The sequence below is a fragment of the Abramis brama genome (genome assembly GCF_963993115.1).
Source record: "Abramis brama genome assembly, chromosome: 6".
Classification (NCBI taxonomy): Eukaryota; Metazoa; Chordata; class Actinopteri; order Cypriniformes; family Leuciscidae; genus Abramis; species Abramis brama.
In genome coordinates this window covers 21,271,449-21,289,594 of record NC_139968.1, presented here as the reverse complement: position 1 = coordinate 21,289,594, position 18,146 = coordinate 21,271,449, and the positions used below count along the sequence as shown (strand labels likewise).

Sequence of the window (18,146 nt, the reverse complement as noted above, 5' to 3'; positions counted from 1 at the left end):
ATAATTAGATCATGGTTTGAGCTAAACTCTACAGGACAGTGGCCCTCCAGGGCTGGATTTGTACCATACCTATATATATATATATATATATAGCCCACTCACCTATATTCTTAAACAGTTTTCAGCATCCTTCCACCACCCTGTCTCCTCACACTCGCCTGGTTACTATCCTAACCAGAGATACGGGGGGAGTACTCTGGGTTCGGGTCAAAATACCAAGCTTGGAGCCCTCTCCTCAGACACCACGCCAAAAACGAATACTTCTTTACTCTATCTGATTATTTGTAAGAGTGAACTCGTGAATAGTCTTTTGGGGTACTTTTGAGACTTGATTTTGACATAGTTCTTTTACATTTGCCCACTTTAAATGCACATCGCCCTCCGTGCACAGTTTCCCTAAAGCCACCGGGGCTTGGGCCCATCATCGCTGCTTGCAGCTATATTTTACAGTTTTTTCCCTTATTAATTTGTTTTACGCATCATTCTATATGAATGGCTGTTGGAGAAAATACAATAAAAAATTACACAAATGAAAATGATACATAAAAATGAACAATACAATAAACTATATCTGGGTAAAAAAAAAGTCATCTTAAGGTAGCTACAAGTATTATGTGGTTAAATGTCAAAATAACTCTAATATCATACACTGTGTGGGATGGGTTCAATTAAGCGCGATCTGCTGTGACGTCACAATCGTGTTGCATTGTGGTCTATGGATCTGCCTAAAGTGTACATCTTGAGTAGACTCGCTCCCTCTGTCAAAATCAAGGACTTGAAGGTCTGTCCAAATAAACTTCCCTGGCACACTTGACGAAGTTGAACGCACTTCAAAATGGCGGTGGTGCTTAGGGAAGTTTGAGTTAAATGCAGCCTTGGTCAGCTTTTTGCAAGACCCTTTGAAATTGGGTCGCTATCATTTGGTGATCAGTTGATGATTACTTTTTGGTGAAAAAAGTACCTCAGCTGTCTATATCTTCTAAATTCTGCTAATGATTTACTGCTTGATATTGCAAAATCGTATTTCTTACCATACTACTGGCATAATCACAAACACTGATTTGTAGCACAAATGGTTTTCCCATTTACTGCACTTTTTTATACTTCTTGTTATTTATCTATAATAATAACACTTCTAATGTATAATCCTGACACTTCCACGTTGCAAAATAAGATGGATATATGTGCCATTATCGGGACTAACTAACCTTAAAATGTTGTGACATTTCAGAATCAAACATTTCAGAGAGCCGTGTAATAATTATGAATGAGAGTTAGATGAATGATAGAAAACAGCAAATAGTTTCTAGATCCAAACCATGTGAGAAAGTCCTTGAGTAAGTGCTTCCTTTCGGCCACCCACCTCAAGGTCAGCATTCGCTGAGAATTATTGTACATCAACAGAACACCCTCATTTTTATAAACACAGATATGGACAGTTAATTTGATACTTTTATTTTCTTCTCCCCCTCTGAGATCAAAGACCCTCCATTGAGGATCAAGACATATGGAAAGACCTGCAAAATATTAGCTGGCATGCAATATCATACCACAGCAATGGGTGTGCCAATGAAGAAAGAATGCCAGTGCATGACTATGGGAGTTTACATCAGAACCCTAGTTGCCAATATGAACCATGTGTTCCACTCTCAAGGAACTCCTTGACTTGAGCACATCTTAATGAGCTCCATGCTTGACGGACGGTGGTTTTCCACATGGCTGAATGGCCCATAGACATACTAAGTCTCATCTATTTAGTGGTCAAGGCACTGACTTTCAGACCACATTTTAATGGAAGTCACGTGCTGATAAGTGGCATTCTGCGGATAAAGCTGCCAGACCCCTCTGCTTGTTTTGTTTGGTGGCCACTGGATTGTTTAGCTCCATTCATCTGGGCACAGGTGTCACCTATCAGTCATTTAAACTGTATAATAGCTCAAATGTACAGTTGAATTAAGCCTAATTCTGCCCTCATTATGTCCCTTTTTGCACACAGACTTCTGCAAAACAAAACTGACATTTTACTGCCTTTTCAATTAAATCACACAGGGTGCTAAATTAAGTTTACAGAGCATCAGCGGATACAAGAAGCATCATTTTGATTATGTATCAAATGACCTTTGTTGTATTGGTAGAAATGGCCAGTTCCAAAAGTCTTCACTCTAACAATAAATTATTTGGGATTTTTTTTTAAAATTAATATTCAACATTAAGATTTTATTTTTGAATTTATTTATTTAACATTTATGCATATAGCAAATGCTTATAGCAACTCAGTGCTTTTTTTATTTATTTTTTATTAGCAGTAAAAGCATTCCTGAGAACTGAACTTATGCTCATTCTGAATATTAATTTATAAAGTAAAAAATATTGTGGATTACATATAAAAGTGCTTACCTTTTATTATTTTGCAGGTCATTTAAAGTCAGGTGACAACAGTGTTACAGGCTGCTGTGTATAATCCAAGGAAAAAAGAGCTGGACATAGAATGAATGACTATAAGACTTTTTAATTACCACGAGAGCAAGAGAAAACAGAAAGAGACAGTTAGTCCAACAGGAGGGTGGGAGGGGGCTTTGGAGGAGGATGAGGGGCTGGCACCAGGTAGGATGCAGGAGGATATGATGGTGGGAGGAGCCAGGGAGGAGATGAAGGCAAGAGGGAGACCCAGAGCGCAGACAGGACAAAGGCCCTGGTGGAGTCGAGGGATGGAGGAGCCATGGTGGATAATTGGCAGGTGGATCCAGAGGCATGACAGACTGAGACTTAGCCGATGGATCTGGAGACCGAGGCGGAGCCAGGTTGCCAGAGGACTAAGCGGATTGAAGGCGGCACCCCACGGAGCTGAAGACGTGAAGGGACGAAGCGCAGCTGAATGCCTGGAAGTCCGTGATGCAGGCAGAGTGTCATCTGATCAAAGCGGAGCCCAGTGGAGCCGTAAGGACAATGGTCCCAGGTAGAGTCGAGGGAGGGAGGACCAAGGTGGAGCCGACTGGTCGACGAGCCGAGGTGGAGTGACTGGCTCAGTGGCTGGAGGCGAAGCCAGGGGATATTCTTTCCAAGGCGGAGCTGGAGACCGGAAGACCCAAGGCAGATCCACGCAGAGAAGGCAGAGCATGGCTGGGGAACAGACTATAATAGGTAGAGGAGGTGGGAGAGGGAGGCTTGTTGTCGGGATCTTTGGAGACACAGGGGACGTGGAGCTGGGCAAGACCAGCAGAGACACAGGAGACTTGGAGCTGGACGGGACTAGCGGAGATGCAGGAGACTTGGACTGGGTGTGACTAGCAGAGACGCAGGAGACTTGGAGCTGGACGGGACCAGCGGAGACGGTAGACTACAGGGATAACCCTCTTCACCATCCTCATAATATTTTATCGAGGTCACGAGCATGCCCACTGAAACAGACGGCATTGCCGGCTTACGCATCTGGTCAGACTTTTGGTTGTGCGCGGGCTCCGGGGTGATGATTGTCACAGCATTACGACAGACTAGGGGCTCTTTATCTGCGGTGGGCTCTGGCATAGGCTCCGTGCATTTTTTGGGAGGCGGCTGGCTGGGCTCTGGATCCAAAGTGGGGCTGGTGATATTCTATTATGGGCCGCAATGTATAATCCAAGGAACGAGTAGTGGGACACGGAATTAATTACTTTTATTTACCAAAAGAGTGAGAGCATACATCAAACAAATAACATAACAATTAATATTTGACATGGAACTAAGGAAAACTCAGGGTTTAAATACACAGGGAGTAATCAATGAAACAGCGAACAGGTGTGAAACACAAATCAGCAACCAAGGTAACTAATAATGACAGGGAACACTGGCATACAGAAACAGAATGAAAAACGAAACCAAAACAGATTAAAACCATTACACACAGACTGCATTTGAAACATTTTGCACATTACAAATGTATATATTTTTTTTATTTCTGTTATAAATACTACCAGGGCTAGTTGTCACATGGGGAGGTACAAGGGCTACATCTCAATAACTATGAGGTTTTGAGGTTGCACTTTGTTTTACAGTACGTGTACTTATGTGTACTTAGTACAATGTACTTACCAAAGAAAATACTGGGTAATATAAGGTAACTACATGGGTTAAGGTTAGGGGTAGGTTTAGGGTTAGTGCCTAGTTATTACCCAGTTATTGTAATACCTATAATAAGTACATAGTAAGTACATGGGGAACAGGACTGTAAAATAAAGTGCTACCGGTTTCGATTCAAACAGCAGTTACACAAACTGTGTTTTCTCTAGCAGTGGTTTTGTATTTTGGTCAGACAAGATTCAGCTGTTCAATTGAGGTAGATTTTAACTGAAAGGTTGATCTTTGTTCTCAGGATAAGTTTTTTTTTTTTTTTTTTTTTTTTTTTTTTTCAAGGGTAATGTTATATTGGTTTATTTACATATTTATACAATTATTTATTTTTTTCCTGGCCAATAATGGTTAATATGTTAAAAGTTTTCTTTTTCTTAAAAAAAAATCTTTTTCTTTTTTGAAAGCCGAACTTGTATTAAATTTTAAAAATAAACCTACCTTAAGAAATGTGCATAGACCTACATGCAGATACCATGGTCAATTTCTTGGTTAACGTTAATGAGTTCATACGGACTGAGATGAAGTGTGGGAGTTTTTCAGCCTCATATCCGAGAACTGACTCAAGTACACAACGGCATCAGCAACGTAACTGGCTGGAATTATCGCCCATCCCAGAAGCATAATTTACTCGGGCAAAATATTTATACAGAGGCGGACCAAAATCATTTACAGCAAGTCCATTCACGAAACCGAGTGGAAACAACCCAAGTTAAAGGCTCTGTAGATTTTTCTATCAATCTAATACTTGTAAGGAAAGCCGCTGGTTCAAACATCTGTAAAGTATTCAGCAGCATCATGAACTTTTTGGCTGTTCTACACTGTGTGATACTTATTTCAGTTTGTGAAATACTTGGAGAACATCGAACGAACGGTAAGTGACAGATAACGCATTTGACTATATTTCGCTTTTCGTGATAGTTTCTTCAGAAGTTTAGATGTCAATGCACTAATCAAGATATGGACACATTTTGTTATAGCCTACTACGTAATAAGCAGACTTTTAATGGCGTTTTAAGGAAAATCGTTTTAAAGATGAATCTATTACACAATTTGTTTAATAATGATATTATAAATAACGATGTGTTCGTTAAAATTTACAGCGATCGCGCAGCTGTTGTCATGGTTACCTCGTCAAGCAAAGGCGATTTCTATTCTCCAATGCAGACTTGTAATCTAAAACTTGTGTGGTTATTGAAATATTTGAAGGATATATATATATATATATATATATATGTAAAAAATATGTGATATATATTTCTTTTATATTTATAAATATATATATATAAAGGTACAGACAATATATATATATATATATATATATATATATATATATATATATTTTTTTTTTTTTTTTTTTTTGCATATTATATATATATATATACACACTCACACACATTTTTTTATTACATATTTTAATAATGCAAATGAACTGAAAGTGAATGTACCTAGGATTTATTGCACTGGTATTGCATTTATTGCATACTTTATTCAACTTAAATGGGTAACATACCAGCTAGGCTATTTTCAGACACAACGTTTGAGCTATAAAACGGAAATATAAAAGTTTTATTTATTCTGAAAAAAAAGAAAAATAATTATAGTTGAATAAAAGCCTGTTTACGCCTCAGAGAAAAGTCATTTTTTACATACAAGTTATTTCACGTGACATATTTTATTGGGAAATAATATGACACATCTGTAGTCATCTTTATTTTAGGCATAAAAATATTTTACAATCTCATATGTACAAGTGAGAAGGAATGGAGAAAATACATGTCTGATATAGGTTTGTATTGTTGCCATTGTCCCTGAGATGGATTATATATGTTTTCATTGTGTGTTTGTGTGTCTAGCGGGAATGTGCTGGCTGCAGCAGGGTCCGGAGCACCGCTGTGACATGGTGCTCATGAGGGGTGTGAGCAGGGAAGAGTGCTGTGCTGCTAGCCGTCTGGACACTGCCTGGTCCAATTCCAGTCTACCCATCAATGAAGTCAGCCTGCTGGGATTCCTGGGAATAGTTTCCTGTAAGCCGTGTAAAGGTACAGACTCGTATTTACCCTCCGTTCTCAGCAGGTGGACTGGGTTGTCCCACTGTAATGTTGATACGAGTAAGAGTCTGTGCTGAAGCCCTCTTGAACTGGTTACTACCATTTTAAGCCCTCTACACACATAAGAGAACATTCCTCGTTTGCAAATTAGGGCTGAAACCATTTTTGCTGAGGAGATAAAATCTAGTACTGTAGGCCAAATCTTGGTTTGGAGAGTTTTCTTTGCAAATGCAATTCTTCAGCAAGTTTAAAAAGCGTGGATCTACACCAGATGTTTTTTTTAACTTTCTCCGGCTGTTGTGGAAAGAGTTCACTACTGGTAGCCTTAGCCAGGTACGTAGGTTCATATAAGGGCTCCAAAACTCTACTATCATCAGACATTTTAAATACAGACTGTTATCACTGGAGTAAACAAGTTAGCCGACATGGTTATTTTAATGAATTTCCTCAGCCCAGCAAGCCCATAATCGTGCTCAAAATGGTAGTTTTGTGGTTTTTAGTCCATATCTATCAGTTTGAGGTCATCTGTATGATAGTGTACTCTTAAAATTCACTTTTAGCAGATAAGCACGTTTAAAATGTATAGTCATCCTCTTCCAGAAAAACAGACCAAAAAAAATTGATGACTCATCCTGCACTCATTTATTTCGTCCAATCAAATGCTCTCTAGAATGGGAATGACCTTCCCACTAAAGGTGCGATAATATAAGCAAATTTTTTTGGGCAAAAAAAGGCTCATTGTCTTTTATCAATAGTATAGCGATGTATGAAGCACTTTCAAACCAAACCAAGCAGGGGTGCATTTCCCAAAAGCATTGTTAGCCAACTATGGTCGCAAGTTCCGTTGTTATCAGCATAGTTCAAAGAGTCAAACCATCGTTCCAACGAACATTAGCAAACAGCATCACAAAGTTGTGTGGTTGGAACGACAGCTCTTGACCTGTGGTTAGAAGCATAGTTTCTTGTTTGCATGACATGTGGAGTCAATAAATCCTTATCTTAAAGCTGCACTGTGTAGGATTTTCTCCCATCTAGCGGTGAAATTGTTTATAACTACCAACTGAATATTACTTTCTAGCCCCTCCCATTCCAAGGGCGTTTTAACTCCTACGGTGGCCTTATTATTTGAAATCTGCCGGCAGTCGCGAGTAATCTCCCCCTCGCATTCGTCACGGTGCCACTGAGTGTAAAAACGCGAAAGGCAAAGCTTGAATTTCCAGGTATGTCCCTCTTTGGCTAATGTATTTTCAAGATGGAGGCGCAACATGGCTGCCGCCATTCGAGCAACTCGCTCGTATGTATTCTAAATGGCAGATTCTACGCTTACGAGAATACTTGATTAGTTGGTAGAAGTAATTACACATTAATGAGCACATATCATTTTGAAAGAACAAAGTGTTTTTTGCTAAGAATCAACTTAAAAAATTACACAGTGTAGCTTTAAGTCAAATAAGCAAGCTGACATTCAGTACAATCTATATCTTTTATTTAGAATACATACAAATGTAATTTACGTATTTTAGTTTGTCAAGAGAGTTAAAGCGTCGTTTTTGAATAGTGTGCATGTGCGAACGTGCTCTAGTACGCAAGAACGAGCCTATGATTGAATCTGGAAATAAAGCAAAATAACTGAGAAAAATGAGAAATGGTCCTCAGATGACATATCCGTAATTTATAGCAAAACATCTAGCATTAATTCGATCTCAAACAGGTTAATTAAAAGAAGTTATTACTCCACCACCTGCGTGACATCATTAACCAACGTGGTTGAAAGACCAATTTGCGACATTATGGTTTCGGGAAACAGTCGTGACTAGCTACGGTAGTTAAGCAGCGAGTTACATCGTTATTCGGGAAACGCACCCCAGATTGGTTGACCAACTTGAACCCATTGCAAACTCTATTAGGAAACCTTAATACAACCTACTTCTGATTAGCAATTGCGACTTGCAAATTGAAATTCATGATCATGTGGATTCCTATCGAAATTGGAATTTGCCCACAAAAATTCACAGAACAACGGTAAATTTGACCACACCTTAATACGACCTAATTCCGATTAGCAATAGCAAGTAGCAACTTGTGGCTCATGACTGTTTACACTACACTGTTTTCAACTAAAAACGTAAAAAAGTGTGCGTTTTGGCTGTTCACCGTTCAAACAGGTTTCAAAGTGCAAGTTTTTGAAAACGGTCTCTGTGTAAACAATCAAAACGCAAATGTCTGAAGACGATGACGTCATGCACATGTGTATTACGCGTTCAGTCTATAGTGATTCATCGCCATCTAATGGCCTGGCAGCAGAATACATCGTTTTTAGTCGTTTTCGCGGATCCGTGTGAATGGGGATCGTTTTGACAATGGTGTCGTCTGTACACGGAAAACTCAAAGGAAAAACTTCTCCGTTTTAAGCATATCGTTGTCATGTAAGCGTACCCTTAAAGTAAAGGCTCTTGGCTATTTCAAAAAAGGATCTCTATTGACTATTTTTTCTCTCATAGGGAAGTCAGCTGTATTTGTCATTTTGCATAAAATAAATAAATTGTTTGACACAATAGCAGATATTTCCCACCCCCCTTCACTCCTCCCTCTCTCAGCATTCAGTCTTTCCCAATTTTTATTGGAAAGCAGACTTGTTTTGCATTTCCCTCTCAGAGATGACTGAATTCTAGCACACCGCAAAGAAAAATGTGTGCCACATGCTGGAGAGGTCTGGTCCTCATAAGCCTCAAACACAATCAGCATCATTAGACACTTGAGGGGAAAGATAGACTGGAAGTGAAAGTCTGTTATATTGTTTATTCCATGGCGTTTGCTTTCCATTATCATAAAACTATATGGACTAGCGGACCCTACTGTGTGACCTCCCCAGCGTGTTCTCAATGTCAAACGCTTCAAAGCATTCCTGAAAGCTCAACTCACGCTTAGCGTCTGTCCGGCGCATTTCCTTACATTTGTTTTTCGGGGCAGACAAGGCAGTTCGTAAATTATGTGTGACTGCCTGCGGATCTTGAGGAAACATAACAGGGTTATGCTGGGATTTCCAGTGGAGGTGGAGGTATCTGATTCGGCCTTGAGTGATTTAGTTGGCTTCACAGGGAAGGGGAGCAACAGGATATTAAAGGACTTGCAGGAATGGGAACCAGAAGCCGAATCCATTTCAAAGTGTTTCTGATGTGTTTTGTTGGCTCTGGCTTCACAGATGAATGGAGAAGAATGGACATTTATTGAAAAGCATGTCAATGGATGAGCTTTTCACACTTTCATTCTGAACCCCAGGTTAATGGAGTCCTGTGTTATCTTGCTTCACCTTTCACACTGCTCATACTTTACCCAGGGTAAACAATTAATCCTGGGTATTCATAAGCTGACATTTCACACTGTACATTTCTAAACCCTGCTGTGTCAGTGTCATTGACTGGATGAACGTCGCATGTGACCTGCACTAGCATTGCGCATCCTCATATTACACATCATTGACTGCACTGCCAAGTTTTTTTCTGAATAGACTTTTCTGAATATAAAGGCAAGTCTCTTCTTCACTTCAATTGAAAAAAATTCCATCGCCGTTTGAATTTTTTCCCATCAAACACTGAATATGAGTGAATATGAGGCACGCGATTGGTTGTCAGTTGCTAAGCATCTAGTCGTAACGTTCTAAGACCGCATTGTTTCACACTACACATGTACTGTAGTGTGCAATGCGGGGTTAACACTGCAAAAGCAGTGCTAACAGTGGTTCATAGCCCTGCGTAAAATGAGGTAATAAACACACTTCTAAATTACAAGTTTGAAACAAACACTTTTCAATATTGAAATAAATATAGGTTTACTTATAATCAGCTTTTTCCCACTTTATCCACCTTCTTTTACAGAAAATTGTGAGGGGGTCAACTGTGGCCCTGGAAAGGTGTGCAGGATGAATTCTGGACGTCCCCAGTGCGTGTGCTCTCCGGACTGTTCCAACATCTCCACTAAACATGCCGTGTGTGGAAGCGATGGGAACTCGTACAAAGACGAGTGCGCACTCCTGATGGCTCGCTGCAGAGGTCACCCTGACCTGGAGATTATGTACCAGGGGGATTGCAAAAGTACGCTGCTGCTTCACTTTAATTGAATCACTTTAATCAGCTTCCACATGCAGAGTCCATCATTTTGCTTAGACGTTTTTCAGACTGAAGGAAAAGCTTCATATTTAGATTATAATGCAGATTGAATAATCATTTTCAGAAAGAAAGTGCATATTTACCATATGTATTATGAAAAACTTCCAACCAGGCCCTAGTGAAAAAGAAGTGTGCTTAATTGTATTGAATGTGCACTTTTAGTGTACTTAAAAAACTGTACTTTCAGATAATATAAATTAATGAAGTGAAAGGCCACTTAATGGACTTTTACACAAGCCGCGTTTCCTTTACCCTTCAAATTGCGCAAATTGAAATTACGAATTGAAAAAACGGCCAATGGAAACACGTCACTTTCGCAAAACTCCCACATATCGCATTTACAGGTCACCTGCCGTACGCAAAAGTCACATGATCATTCTTTAAAGATAGCGCGGTATGTTTGGACAGAAGAGGAGACAAAGTTCTTTATTAAACTCATAAAAGACAAAATAATTATGGGAATACTGGATTCTAAACAACAAAGAAATGCCACAATTTATCAAGACCTCGAAGCAGATATGAGGGAGAAACACCCAGAATACGTGGCCGCTCCCAAGTATAAGGGGCTTTCATTGCCATTAATGCTTGGATAACATGCCTACGTCTCCTTCGTTTAAAAACAATGGCTAGTACAGTGGCTGGAATATACATGAAACTAACATCCCGTTGCCATGATTTTTGGAATGACTTATCACGAGAGGAAAAAAAATACGTTTTCGTCGCATAAAATCAGTTAATGGAAACGCAGCCATTTCGCAATAGTTTTTTATCAACATTTAGAAAATCTCGCAAAAGTTTTGCGCAAATCTGTAATAGAAATGCGGCTTCTGTGAAAGAAATTGTTGGTTTAACTCAAAAAATGAAGTAACCTGGTTGCCTTAATTTTTAGTTAATTGAAATAAAACAATTGAGTTAATACAAAGAAGGAGATTGGTTTAATCAACAGAAACTCTAAATATTATGTTATCTGAACTACATTAATTATCTAAAGATAAAAGTTGTGATAACAAATCATGAAAATACTTTTTTACAGTGTACACTTTCATGTCAAAGTATGCTACATGGAACCTGTTTTCTTTTTCATCGTTATCTTGACCCTTGGCACCATTCTTTCAGAATCCTGCTCAAATGTCGTATGTCCTGGTACACATACCTGTGTGACGGACCAGACCAACAGCGCCCACTGTGTCATGTGCCGCACTGCGCCCTGCCCGATGCCCATGGTCACTGAGCAAACCATCTGCGGCAATGACAACATTACCTACCCAAGCGCCTGCCACCTGCGTAGGGCTACCTGCTTTTTGGGTCGATCCATAGGGGTCCGCCACTATGGACACTGCAGAAGTACGTTTTCACACACCTGGAATTGCTTGACCATTCCGATATTTCCACAATGGACTTGCTGAACTCATTTTAACTTATGTTCTGTCTTACAGGTAATGAAGGAAGTGAGGAAAATTCACTCTTCTGAGGATGTCAAGAGAAGTTCCGCTCCATGTACATATTATGATGGCACATAAAGACGTGAGAGAACCTGTTTGAAACCATATAGTCTCACAACACGGTCCTCTGTACCAAAGAACCACTACTAGTATTTTATACGCATGCAATTCATATTTAAAGGAAATGTGTGGTTTTAACAGGAGAATTGAGCTGATGAATTGACAGTGTGTATATTGTAAATATACTACAAGCTACTATTTATTGGAGAAAAATAATGAAGTCTGTTATTTATGTGTTAACACGTTTGAAACACCATATATACATATACTTCAGCTACCTTTATCAAGGTATTTATTGAGGGTTTTGCTTCAGTTTTCTTGTACATGTCAGAACTGCATGATATATATATATATATATATATATATATATATATATATATATATATATATATTTCACAAAGAGCTATTTCTTGCCAATTAAGAATTTAAGAAAATTTCTCTAACATTTCATGTTTTATATAATTTTTTGGTTTTAAATATTTTATATTATTCTATATGTTTTATTTAATTTATATTAGATATTAATTCCCATGATTTTCAGCCATTGTCAGCCATCTTTTTGACATCTTTTCTATAGCAAAACAGAATAAATACTAGCAAAAACGATGCTCAAAAACCACAGAATAATCTTCTTGCGCATTCCTAAGTACAGCTTTCCCAAAAATGTGCCTCTCTGCAAAGTCTATGTGGACACACGGTTGAAATTCTTATGGGCATGGGAGACTACTTACTCATTGAGATAAAGTGTTATGCCTGAACTGTTTGTATTTGAGGGATTACTCAGCCAAAACAGCAACACTTCCAGGCCATGTTTCGCTGACGTGAAGGCCAAACTGAGCCACCCACCAAGCAATGAAATTACCAGTTACAGTCTGATGGCTGCAGTTTTTACGAGGACGCTGGGACAGTCAAAGAATGTACAGTACATTCTACTGTTTTAATGGTTTTCACATTGCAGGGTTGTGTTTTTGTCATTTTGTGTGTGTCTGAGTTTATCACTTGACCTTGCTGTATAGTATACTTAAATAGTCATAAGAAGAAATTGAATAGGTGTTTTGTTTAATTCCCAGTAAATCGTACGGTGAATTGAAAAAGAGACTGAATAATTGGCGATATTTGTGTAAATCATCATTGTAGCTACAAGTTTGTTCCATGTGTAACCTTTCTTGTACCTTCTTGTAAATAGAGACATTTTGCAGTATCTGAATATATACTGTAAAATCCAATTTATTCAATTGCATATTTTTGTATTGTTTACTTACGTTTTTTATTAAAACACAAAATTAATGTTGTGTCAATATGATTCTCATGATTCTTGATCAGTGTTATTTTAGTATCATTGAGATACATCTTTTGAATTAGTTTTTGTTTTTATATTTTTCGTTTTCAGTTGAATTTTAGTTTGTTTTAGTAATTTTGTGTTTTTGTAATTTTTATTATTTTTTTCCTTAAAAGTATGCCTATATAGTTTTTATTATGGAAGCTTGTTTCTGCCACAAAATAAAAAAAGGCAATGTAAAAATATTCAATATGCAATTGCAAGTTTATATCTCGCAATTCTGACATTATAACTAGCAACTGAGAGTTTTTTTGTCGCAATTCTGACTTTTTTCTCGCAATTGTGAGATAAAAAGTTGTGATAACCTTTTTTATTTTTGTGACAGAAACAAGCTTCCATAGTTATTCTAAGGTTAAGCTAAATGAAAATGAGAAATGTTGCCTTGGCTATAGCTGAAACAAAATATTTTTTTAATAATTTTATAAAAAAATATATATATATAAAAAAAAATAAAAAAAAGATAAATGGTTTTAGTTTTTATAAATGGTTCAGTAAACTATAAAAACCCTGGTCTTGATGATTCATGTTCAAGATTTTGGGAGCCCAGTTCATGTCATTCCATTTGAGAAATTTATAAAACAATAAATCAATTGTTTAACAAAATAATTTGATATTAGATAAATAATAATAATATTAATAATAACAACAATGTAATTAATAAAAATATTAAGTTTTGCAATTGATAATATAGAAATAATGATAAAATAGAAAAAAGTTATTTCTAATATTTCATAGGGAAATTGTTAATATTTAAAAAAAAAATTCTAGGTGTCTCTCAGCTTGAGGCTCTCAATAGTCTAATAGAATTACTCTAATAGAATTTCAAGTTCTAGCTTTTTCCCCATTATATAACATGGTCTTGGAAGGATTAGCCCTCTGTCTATGAGGCGGCCCCTTAACTAACAGTGGCAGTAGTGAGAAATATAGGGGTTATTGACTCATTTTCCTGTCTGAAAAAGCTCACTTGTTTTTCCCCCTCTTTGAGAGGCTCTCCCGAATCCCGACTGCACTCCGCATCTGGTTTAACTTTGAGAGATGTTTATATTCTGATCCAGGGCTCTTTTATTACATTGGAACTGGAATTAATTGTTTGCTCTAACAGGCCATAACAATTCCATAAAAAATGTTTGTAACGCATTGTTTCGACGTCTCGCTTTTCTCCATTTCTGTTTGTATAGAATGTTCCACAGTGATCCTGAAAGCAATTTACAGGCCTGATTTAATTTACTTGTTATGACAGAGGGAGGTCGTCAAATGTTCAGCGTCTGAAATTATGTTTGGCTTTCTGTCCAAATAAGAAACAAAATGTTGTTTGTTTGGGTGTTCAAGTAAAACCACACTGCACCACATAGAAGTAAGGTGGTCTTGTTATGTCTAGTTTAGTCATTTTGCCCCATCCTGAAATGAATTCATAGCTGATGTGAAATTTTTATTCAAAATTCCACCAGATAATCACCACTTGTGCGTCATTTGTGTTATGAGTGGCGCCCCTAATTCGTTCATGGTGTGTCGTGACTCGTTACAGGCCGGTTTACTGATTCAAAACGTTCAGGAAGTGCAATCCAGTGGGGTATCAAAGCATTTGTAATTATGTGTAGCGTGACACACAGTGCAGTAAAGTTAAGTGCTATATGTTGTCAGGATTGCAGTCTTCACTTCCTGGACAGCTGGAAACAGATTTGGATTGCTTTACACCTTGTCCTAACCAGACGTGATGAGATAAGACACAAGCAAAAATATATTTTTGTCTATCCACATCAGATGTGACAAGGCTAAAAGGCAAAAACTTGAATATACAAAGACGGTACAGTTATATTACTTATGAATGAGAGAAAGTACAATGCGAGATAGAGTTCAACTGTTGGTCTCCGGAAGTAAAATCCCATTCATTTTCTCCATAGGGGAATTTTTTTTTAATGATATCTAAGAAACCTTTTTAGACATCCCTGTGAGCCACGAGGTTGTTAATCAGTGTTTTTTCCTTTTGTTGAAGCCGCGAGCCTGCATTATTTTAACTTATTTTTCAAATTAATTATTTGTGGTGAAAAACTACATTACCCATGATGCTGTACAGAAAATTTCACCAATCAGAGAGTCAAAACAAGCAAAAGAGCTCATTAGCTCCACCCACTCCCATGAAGCACTGCAAATGACGTAATCAAGTCGGTCTCCCTACACTCTCAGAATACTTAAACAGTTGTGTGTGTATGCATATTTTGCAATAAACTTAAATTTCTATAGATATAATCAACATTTTTAAAAGGGTATTTTTATTTGATTATGATCCTAATGCTTCATGGGATTGTAGTTCTTTCCCTCACTAAAGCCTTGTACCTTTGTATTTTTTTCTGATTTTGACTTTTTGCTTCAAATCAAAGTTTGTTTTGTTATGATTCACCTCATAGCTGGTTGGTTTGGTTCATGGCTTATAACGCATTAACAACAATTATTATTATTATTTTTAAATCCCTTTTGTAGAAATGAATGGAAAAAATACCACCTGCCAATTGTTAAAGTCACTGCATGTCGTTAGAAGTTCCGGTTACTATAGATCTTGTGCACCAGAGAAACAAGCGCGCAGCCATCTTTACATTTTTGTGTTTGAACTTAAGTTTTTGTGGTAACTCTGTATATTACAATGGCATCGCTGTCGAAGAGTAATTAGCTGGTGAAGTGGACAAAAGTCAGAAGACCAAGAAGATTTTAAAACGAGCTGTTCATTCATAAATCCTCAAGATCTTACCTTCATGTTGTGGAAATATAAACCGAAAGACAGAAAACAATGAACACAGCACTGAAAATTGGCGGGGCTATAAGGTCTAGAAACAGTCATCCATATGAATATGCATACTTCCATACTATATAGTAGGCAAAAAACAGTATGTGAGTAGTATGTCTGAATTCATTAAACAACAATAGGCGAAAAAGTACCCGGATGACCTACATCCAGCGAGATTCTGAAGTGTGCATTTCGATTTTTCAATTTCATTATATGGAAAAGCGCAGCTTGGACATTCTACAAAACATCTCCTTTTGTGTTTCACTTCTGAAAGTAAGTCCTAAAGGTTTGGAACGGGTGAGTAAATGGTAAGAATCGTCAGAATTGTCATTTGTGGCTGAACTATTCCTGTAATTTACCAAAACCACATGCCAAAGGTTAACAGGTGCAAGCAATTGCATTTTGCTTCAAGACAACAGTATGCATCGGAAGTTAGGCAACCTCTAAATGTCCCGGTTGAGTGCGATGTACAGCAAACTGAGCAGAGATGGTATCTTTTGACTGCCTGATCTGAGTATATCTCGCTGTGTGGTCTATTTGACTTTGAGACTTCAGGACTTGGCTTAATGATTCTGTTTCACTTAACAAATTTTTCTATCTCATATTAAAATAACACTTGCATCAACACCTTTTCAACCTGAGACGTCATAGAGACTTTGCTTTCAAACTATTTATAGCTTATTTTTTCTCCAAAGAAATTTCTGATTACCAGATTCCTTGACAAATTTGTTTTGGAAAAAATGGAGCTTAGTAATTTCTATTTCAACCTTGCCAGAAAAAAAAAAGGTCTAATTTTGGATGTTTGATATTAACCTTTTAAATGTATTTTCTTGTGATTTAATCCCTCCTGAAATACTCATTTTGTTCTCATCTGCCCATATGGGGTCCATTTTCTCTGAAATTCAGCCACAGAGTTGGCTTTTGATACATGAGCAATCCACAGGACAGGCCCCCTGAGTTGACGTCTACAAATGTCGTGCATGAGAACCACAAAAAAACATCCAGATCCATTTCCTCTTATCTGCACCATCAAAGTCATTACTGGTCTGAATTAACTGTAATGTTTTTAATGCGCTGAGGCCTGACCAAGTCCAATGGACTAATCTGGACTGGTTAATACCTTCCAACAGGCCGATAACAATCTAACTTGGCCATGTGCCACCAACGATGGACATTTACAGCAGCAACAAGGTACAAACTATAAATAAATCAACTCTGCAGAACAAAAAAGGAGATGATTAGCACAATGTCAAAGCTGCTCTCTACCATTCAATGAAAGTGTTTGCTGTCAAGCTCCAAAATAGTCACAATAAAGGTATCCCACACTCTTAAAAATAAAGCTTTTTTATTGGCATCTCTGGTTCCATGAAGAACATCCACTGAAACTTTTCTTTGCTCAAAAGTTTTTTTTTTTTTCTTCCCTTTTGTGCAATGGAAAGTTTCAGTTGATGTTCTTCATGCAACCAGATGCCAATAAAAAAACTTTTTTTTTTGAGAGTGTTTGGGTTCTTTCGATTTTTTAAATGTTCTTCATACTTCATACATATTGAAAGGTTCTTTAGGGAACCAAAAATGACTTAAAAGCTATATCCCAATCTTCACAAAAAAATGTGAGGTTCTATATAGAACAGGGTTCTTGACTCTAAAGAAAACTTTATGCCAAAAATGTTCTATATAATGATAAATGTCTTAAATAATTGCACAATAATTGTATGTTTATCTTCACTCTATAGAAAAAAGGGGTGGGTGTTTTGTGTGTGTTTACTCCATCATGAATGTGTTTTCATTAATTTTGTGTGCTTTCTGCATTGTAACTGACATTTTTTGACAAATTATAAAAGAAAGCTATTTTTTTACAGTCTCACATTGATTTCTATGTTTTTTGGGGATGGGGTGTTCGTGAGTGTGTGTGTGTGTGTGTGTGTGTGTGTGCGTTTCCCCATTGATTTCCAATGTGGGATCTGGGGAGACCCATTTTTATGTCACACTGACCTACTACCAGATATCATTTCAATGCATTTTTTTTGTGTGTGTGTGTGGAGCTATAGCAAATGTCGACAAAGTCATCAAGTCTTATGCAATTTAGATGAAGGGAATGTTTTTGTTTTTTTCAGCAAAGGTTATTTGAGGTCATCACAGACCTCAACAGCGCATAAGGATTAGTAGTCTGAAAATATTGCTATAAGTTTCGTTCACCATTTACGT

General features: G+C 37.5%; 1 protein-coding gene across 1 annotated transcript; it reads left to right on the top strand.

Moving 5' to 3' along the window:
* Positions 1 to 4,694: 4,694 nt before the first annotated feature.
* Positions 4,695 to 12,176, top strand: fstl3 (follistatin-like 3 (secreted glycoprotein)). Its single transcript, XM_084117573.1, has 5 exons — positions 4,695 to 4,978; positions 5,961 to 6,146; positions 10,031 to 10,246; positions 11,438 to 11,665; positions 11,758 to 12,176. The coding sequence occupies exons 1-5, from the start codon at positions 4,903 to 4,905 to the stop codon at positions 11,790 to 11,792; spliced, it is 741 nt and encodes a 246-aa protein (XP_083973699.1). The 5' UTR covers positions 4,695 to 4,902; the 3' UTR covers positions 11,793 to 12,176.
* Positions 12,177 to 18,146: the final 5,970 nt, after the last annotated feature.

Excerpts from the sequence above, each read along its gene's own strand:
- fstl3 (XM_084117573.1), top strand. The coding sequence starts at position 4,903 with ATGAACTTTTTGGCTGTTCTACACTGTGTGATACTTATTTCAGTTTGT. Across the intron at positions 10,247-11,437 it reads GTACCAGGGGGATTGCAAAA|AATCCTGCTCAAATGTCGTA; the intron begins GTACGCTGCTGC and ends CCATTCTTTCAG. Across the intron at positions 11,666-11,757 it reads CCACTATGGACACTGCAGAA|GTAATGAAGGAAGTGAGGAA; the intron begins GTACGTTTTCAC and ends TCTGTCTTACAG.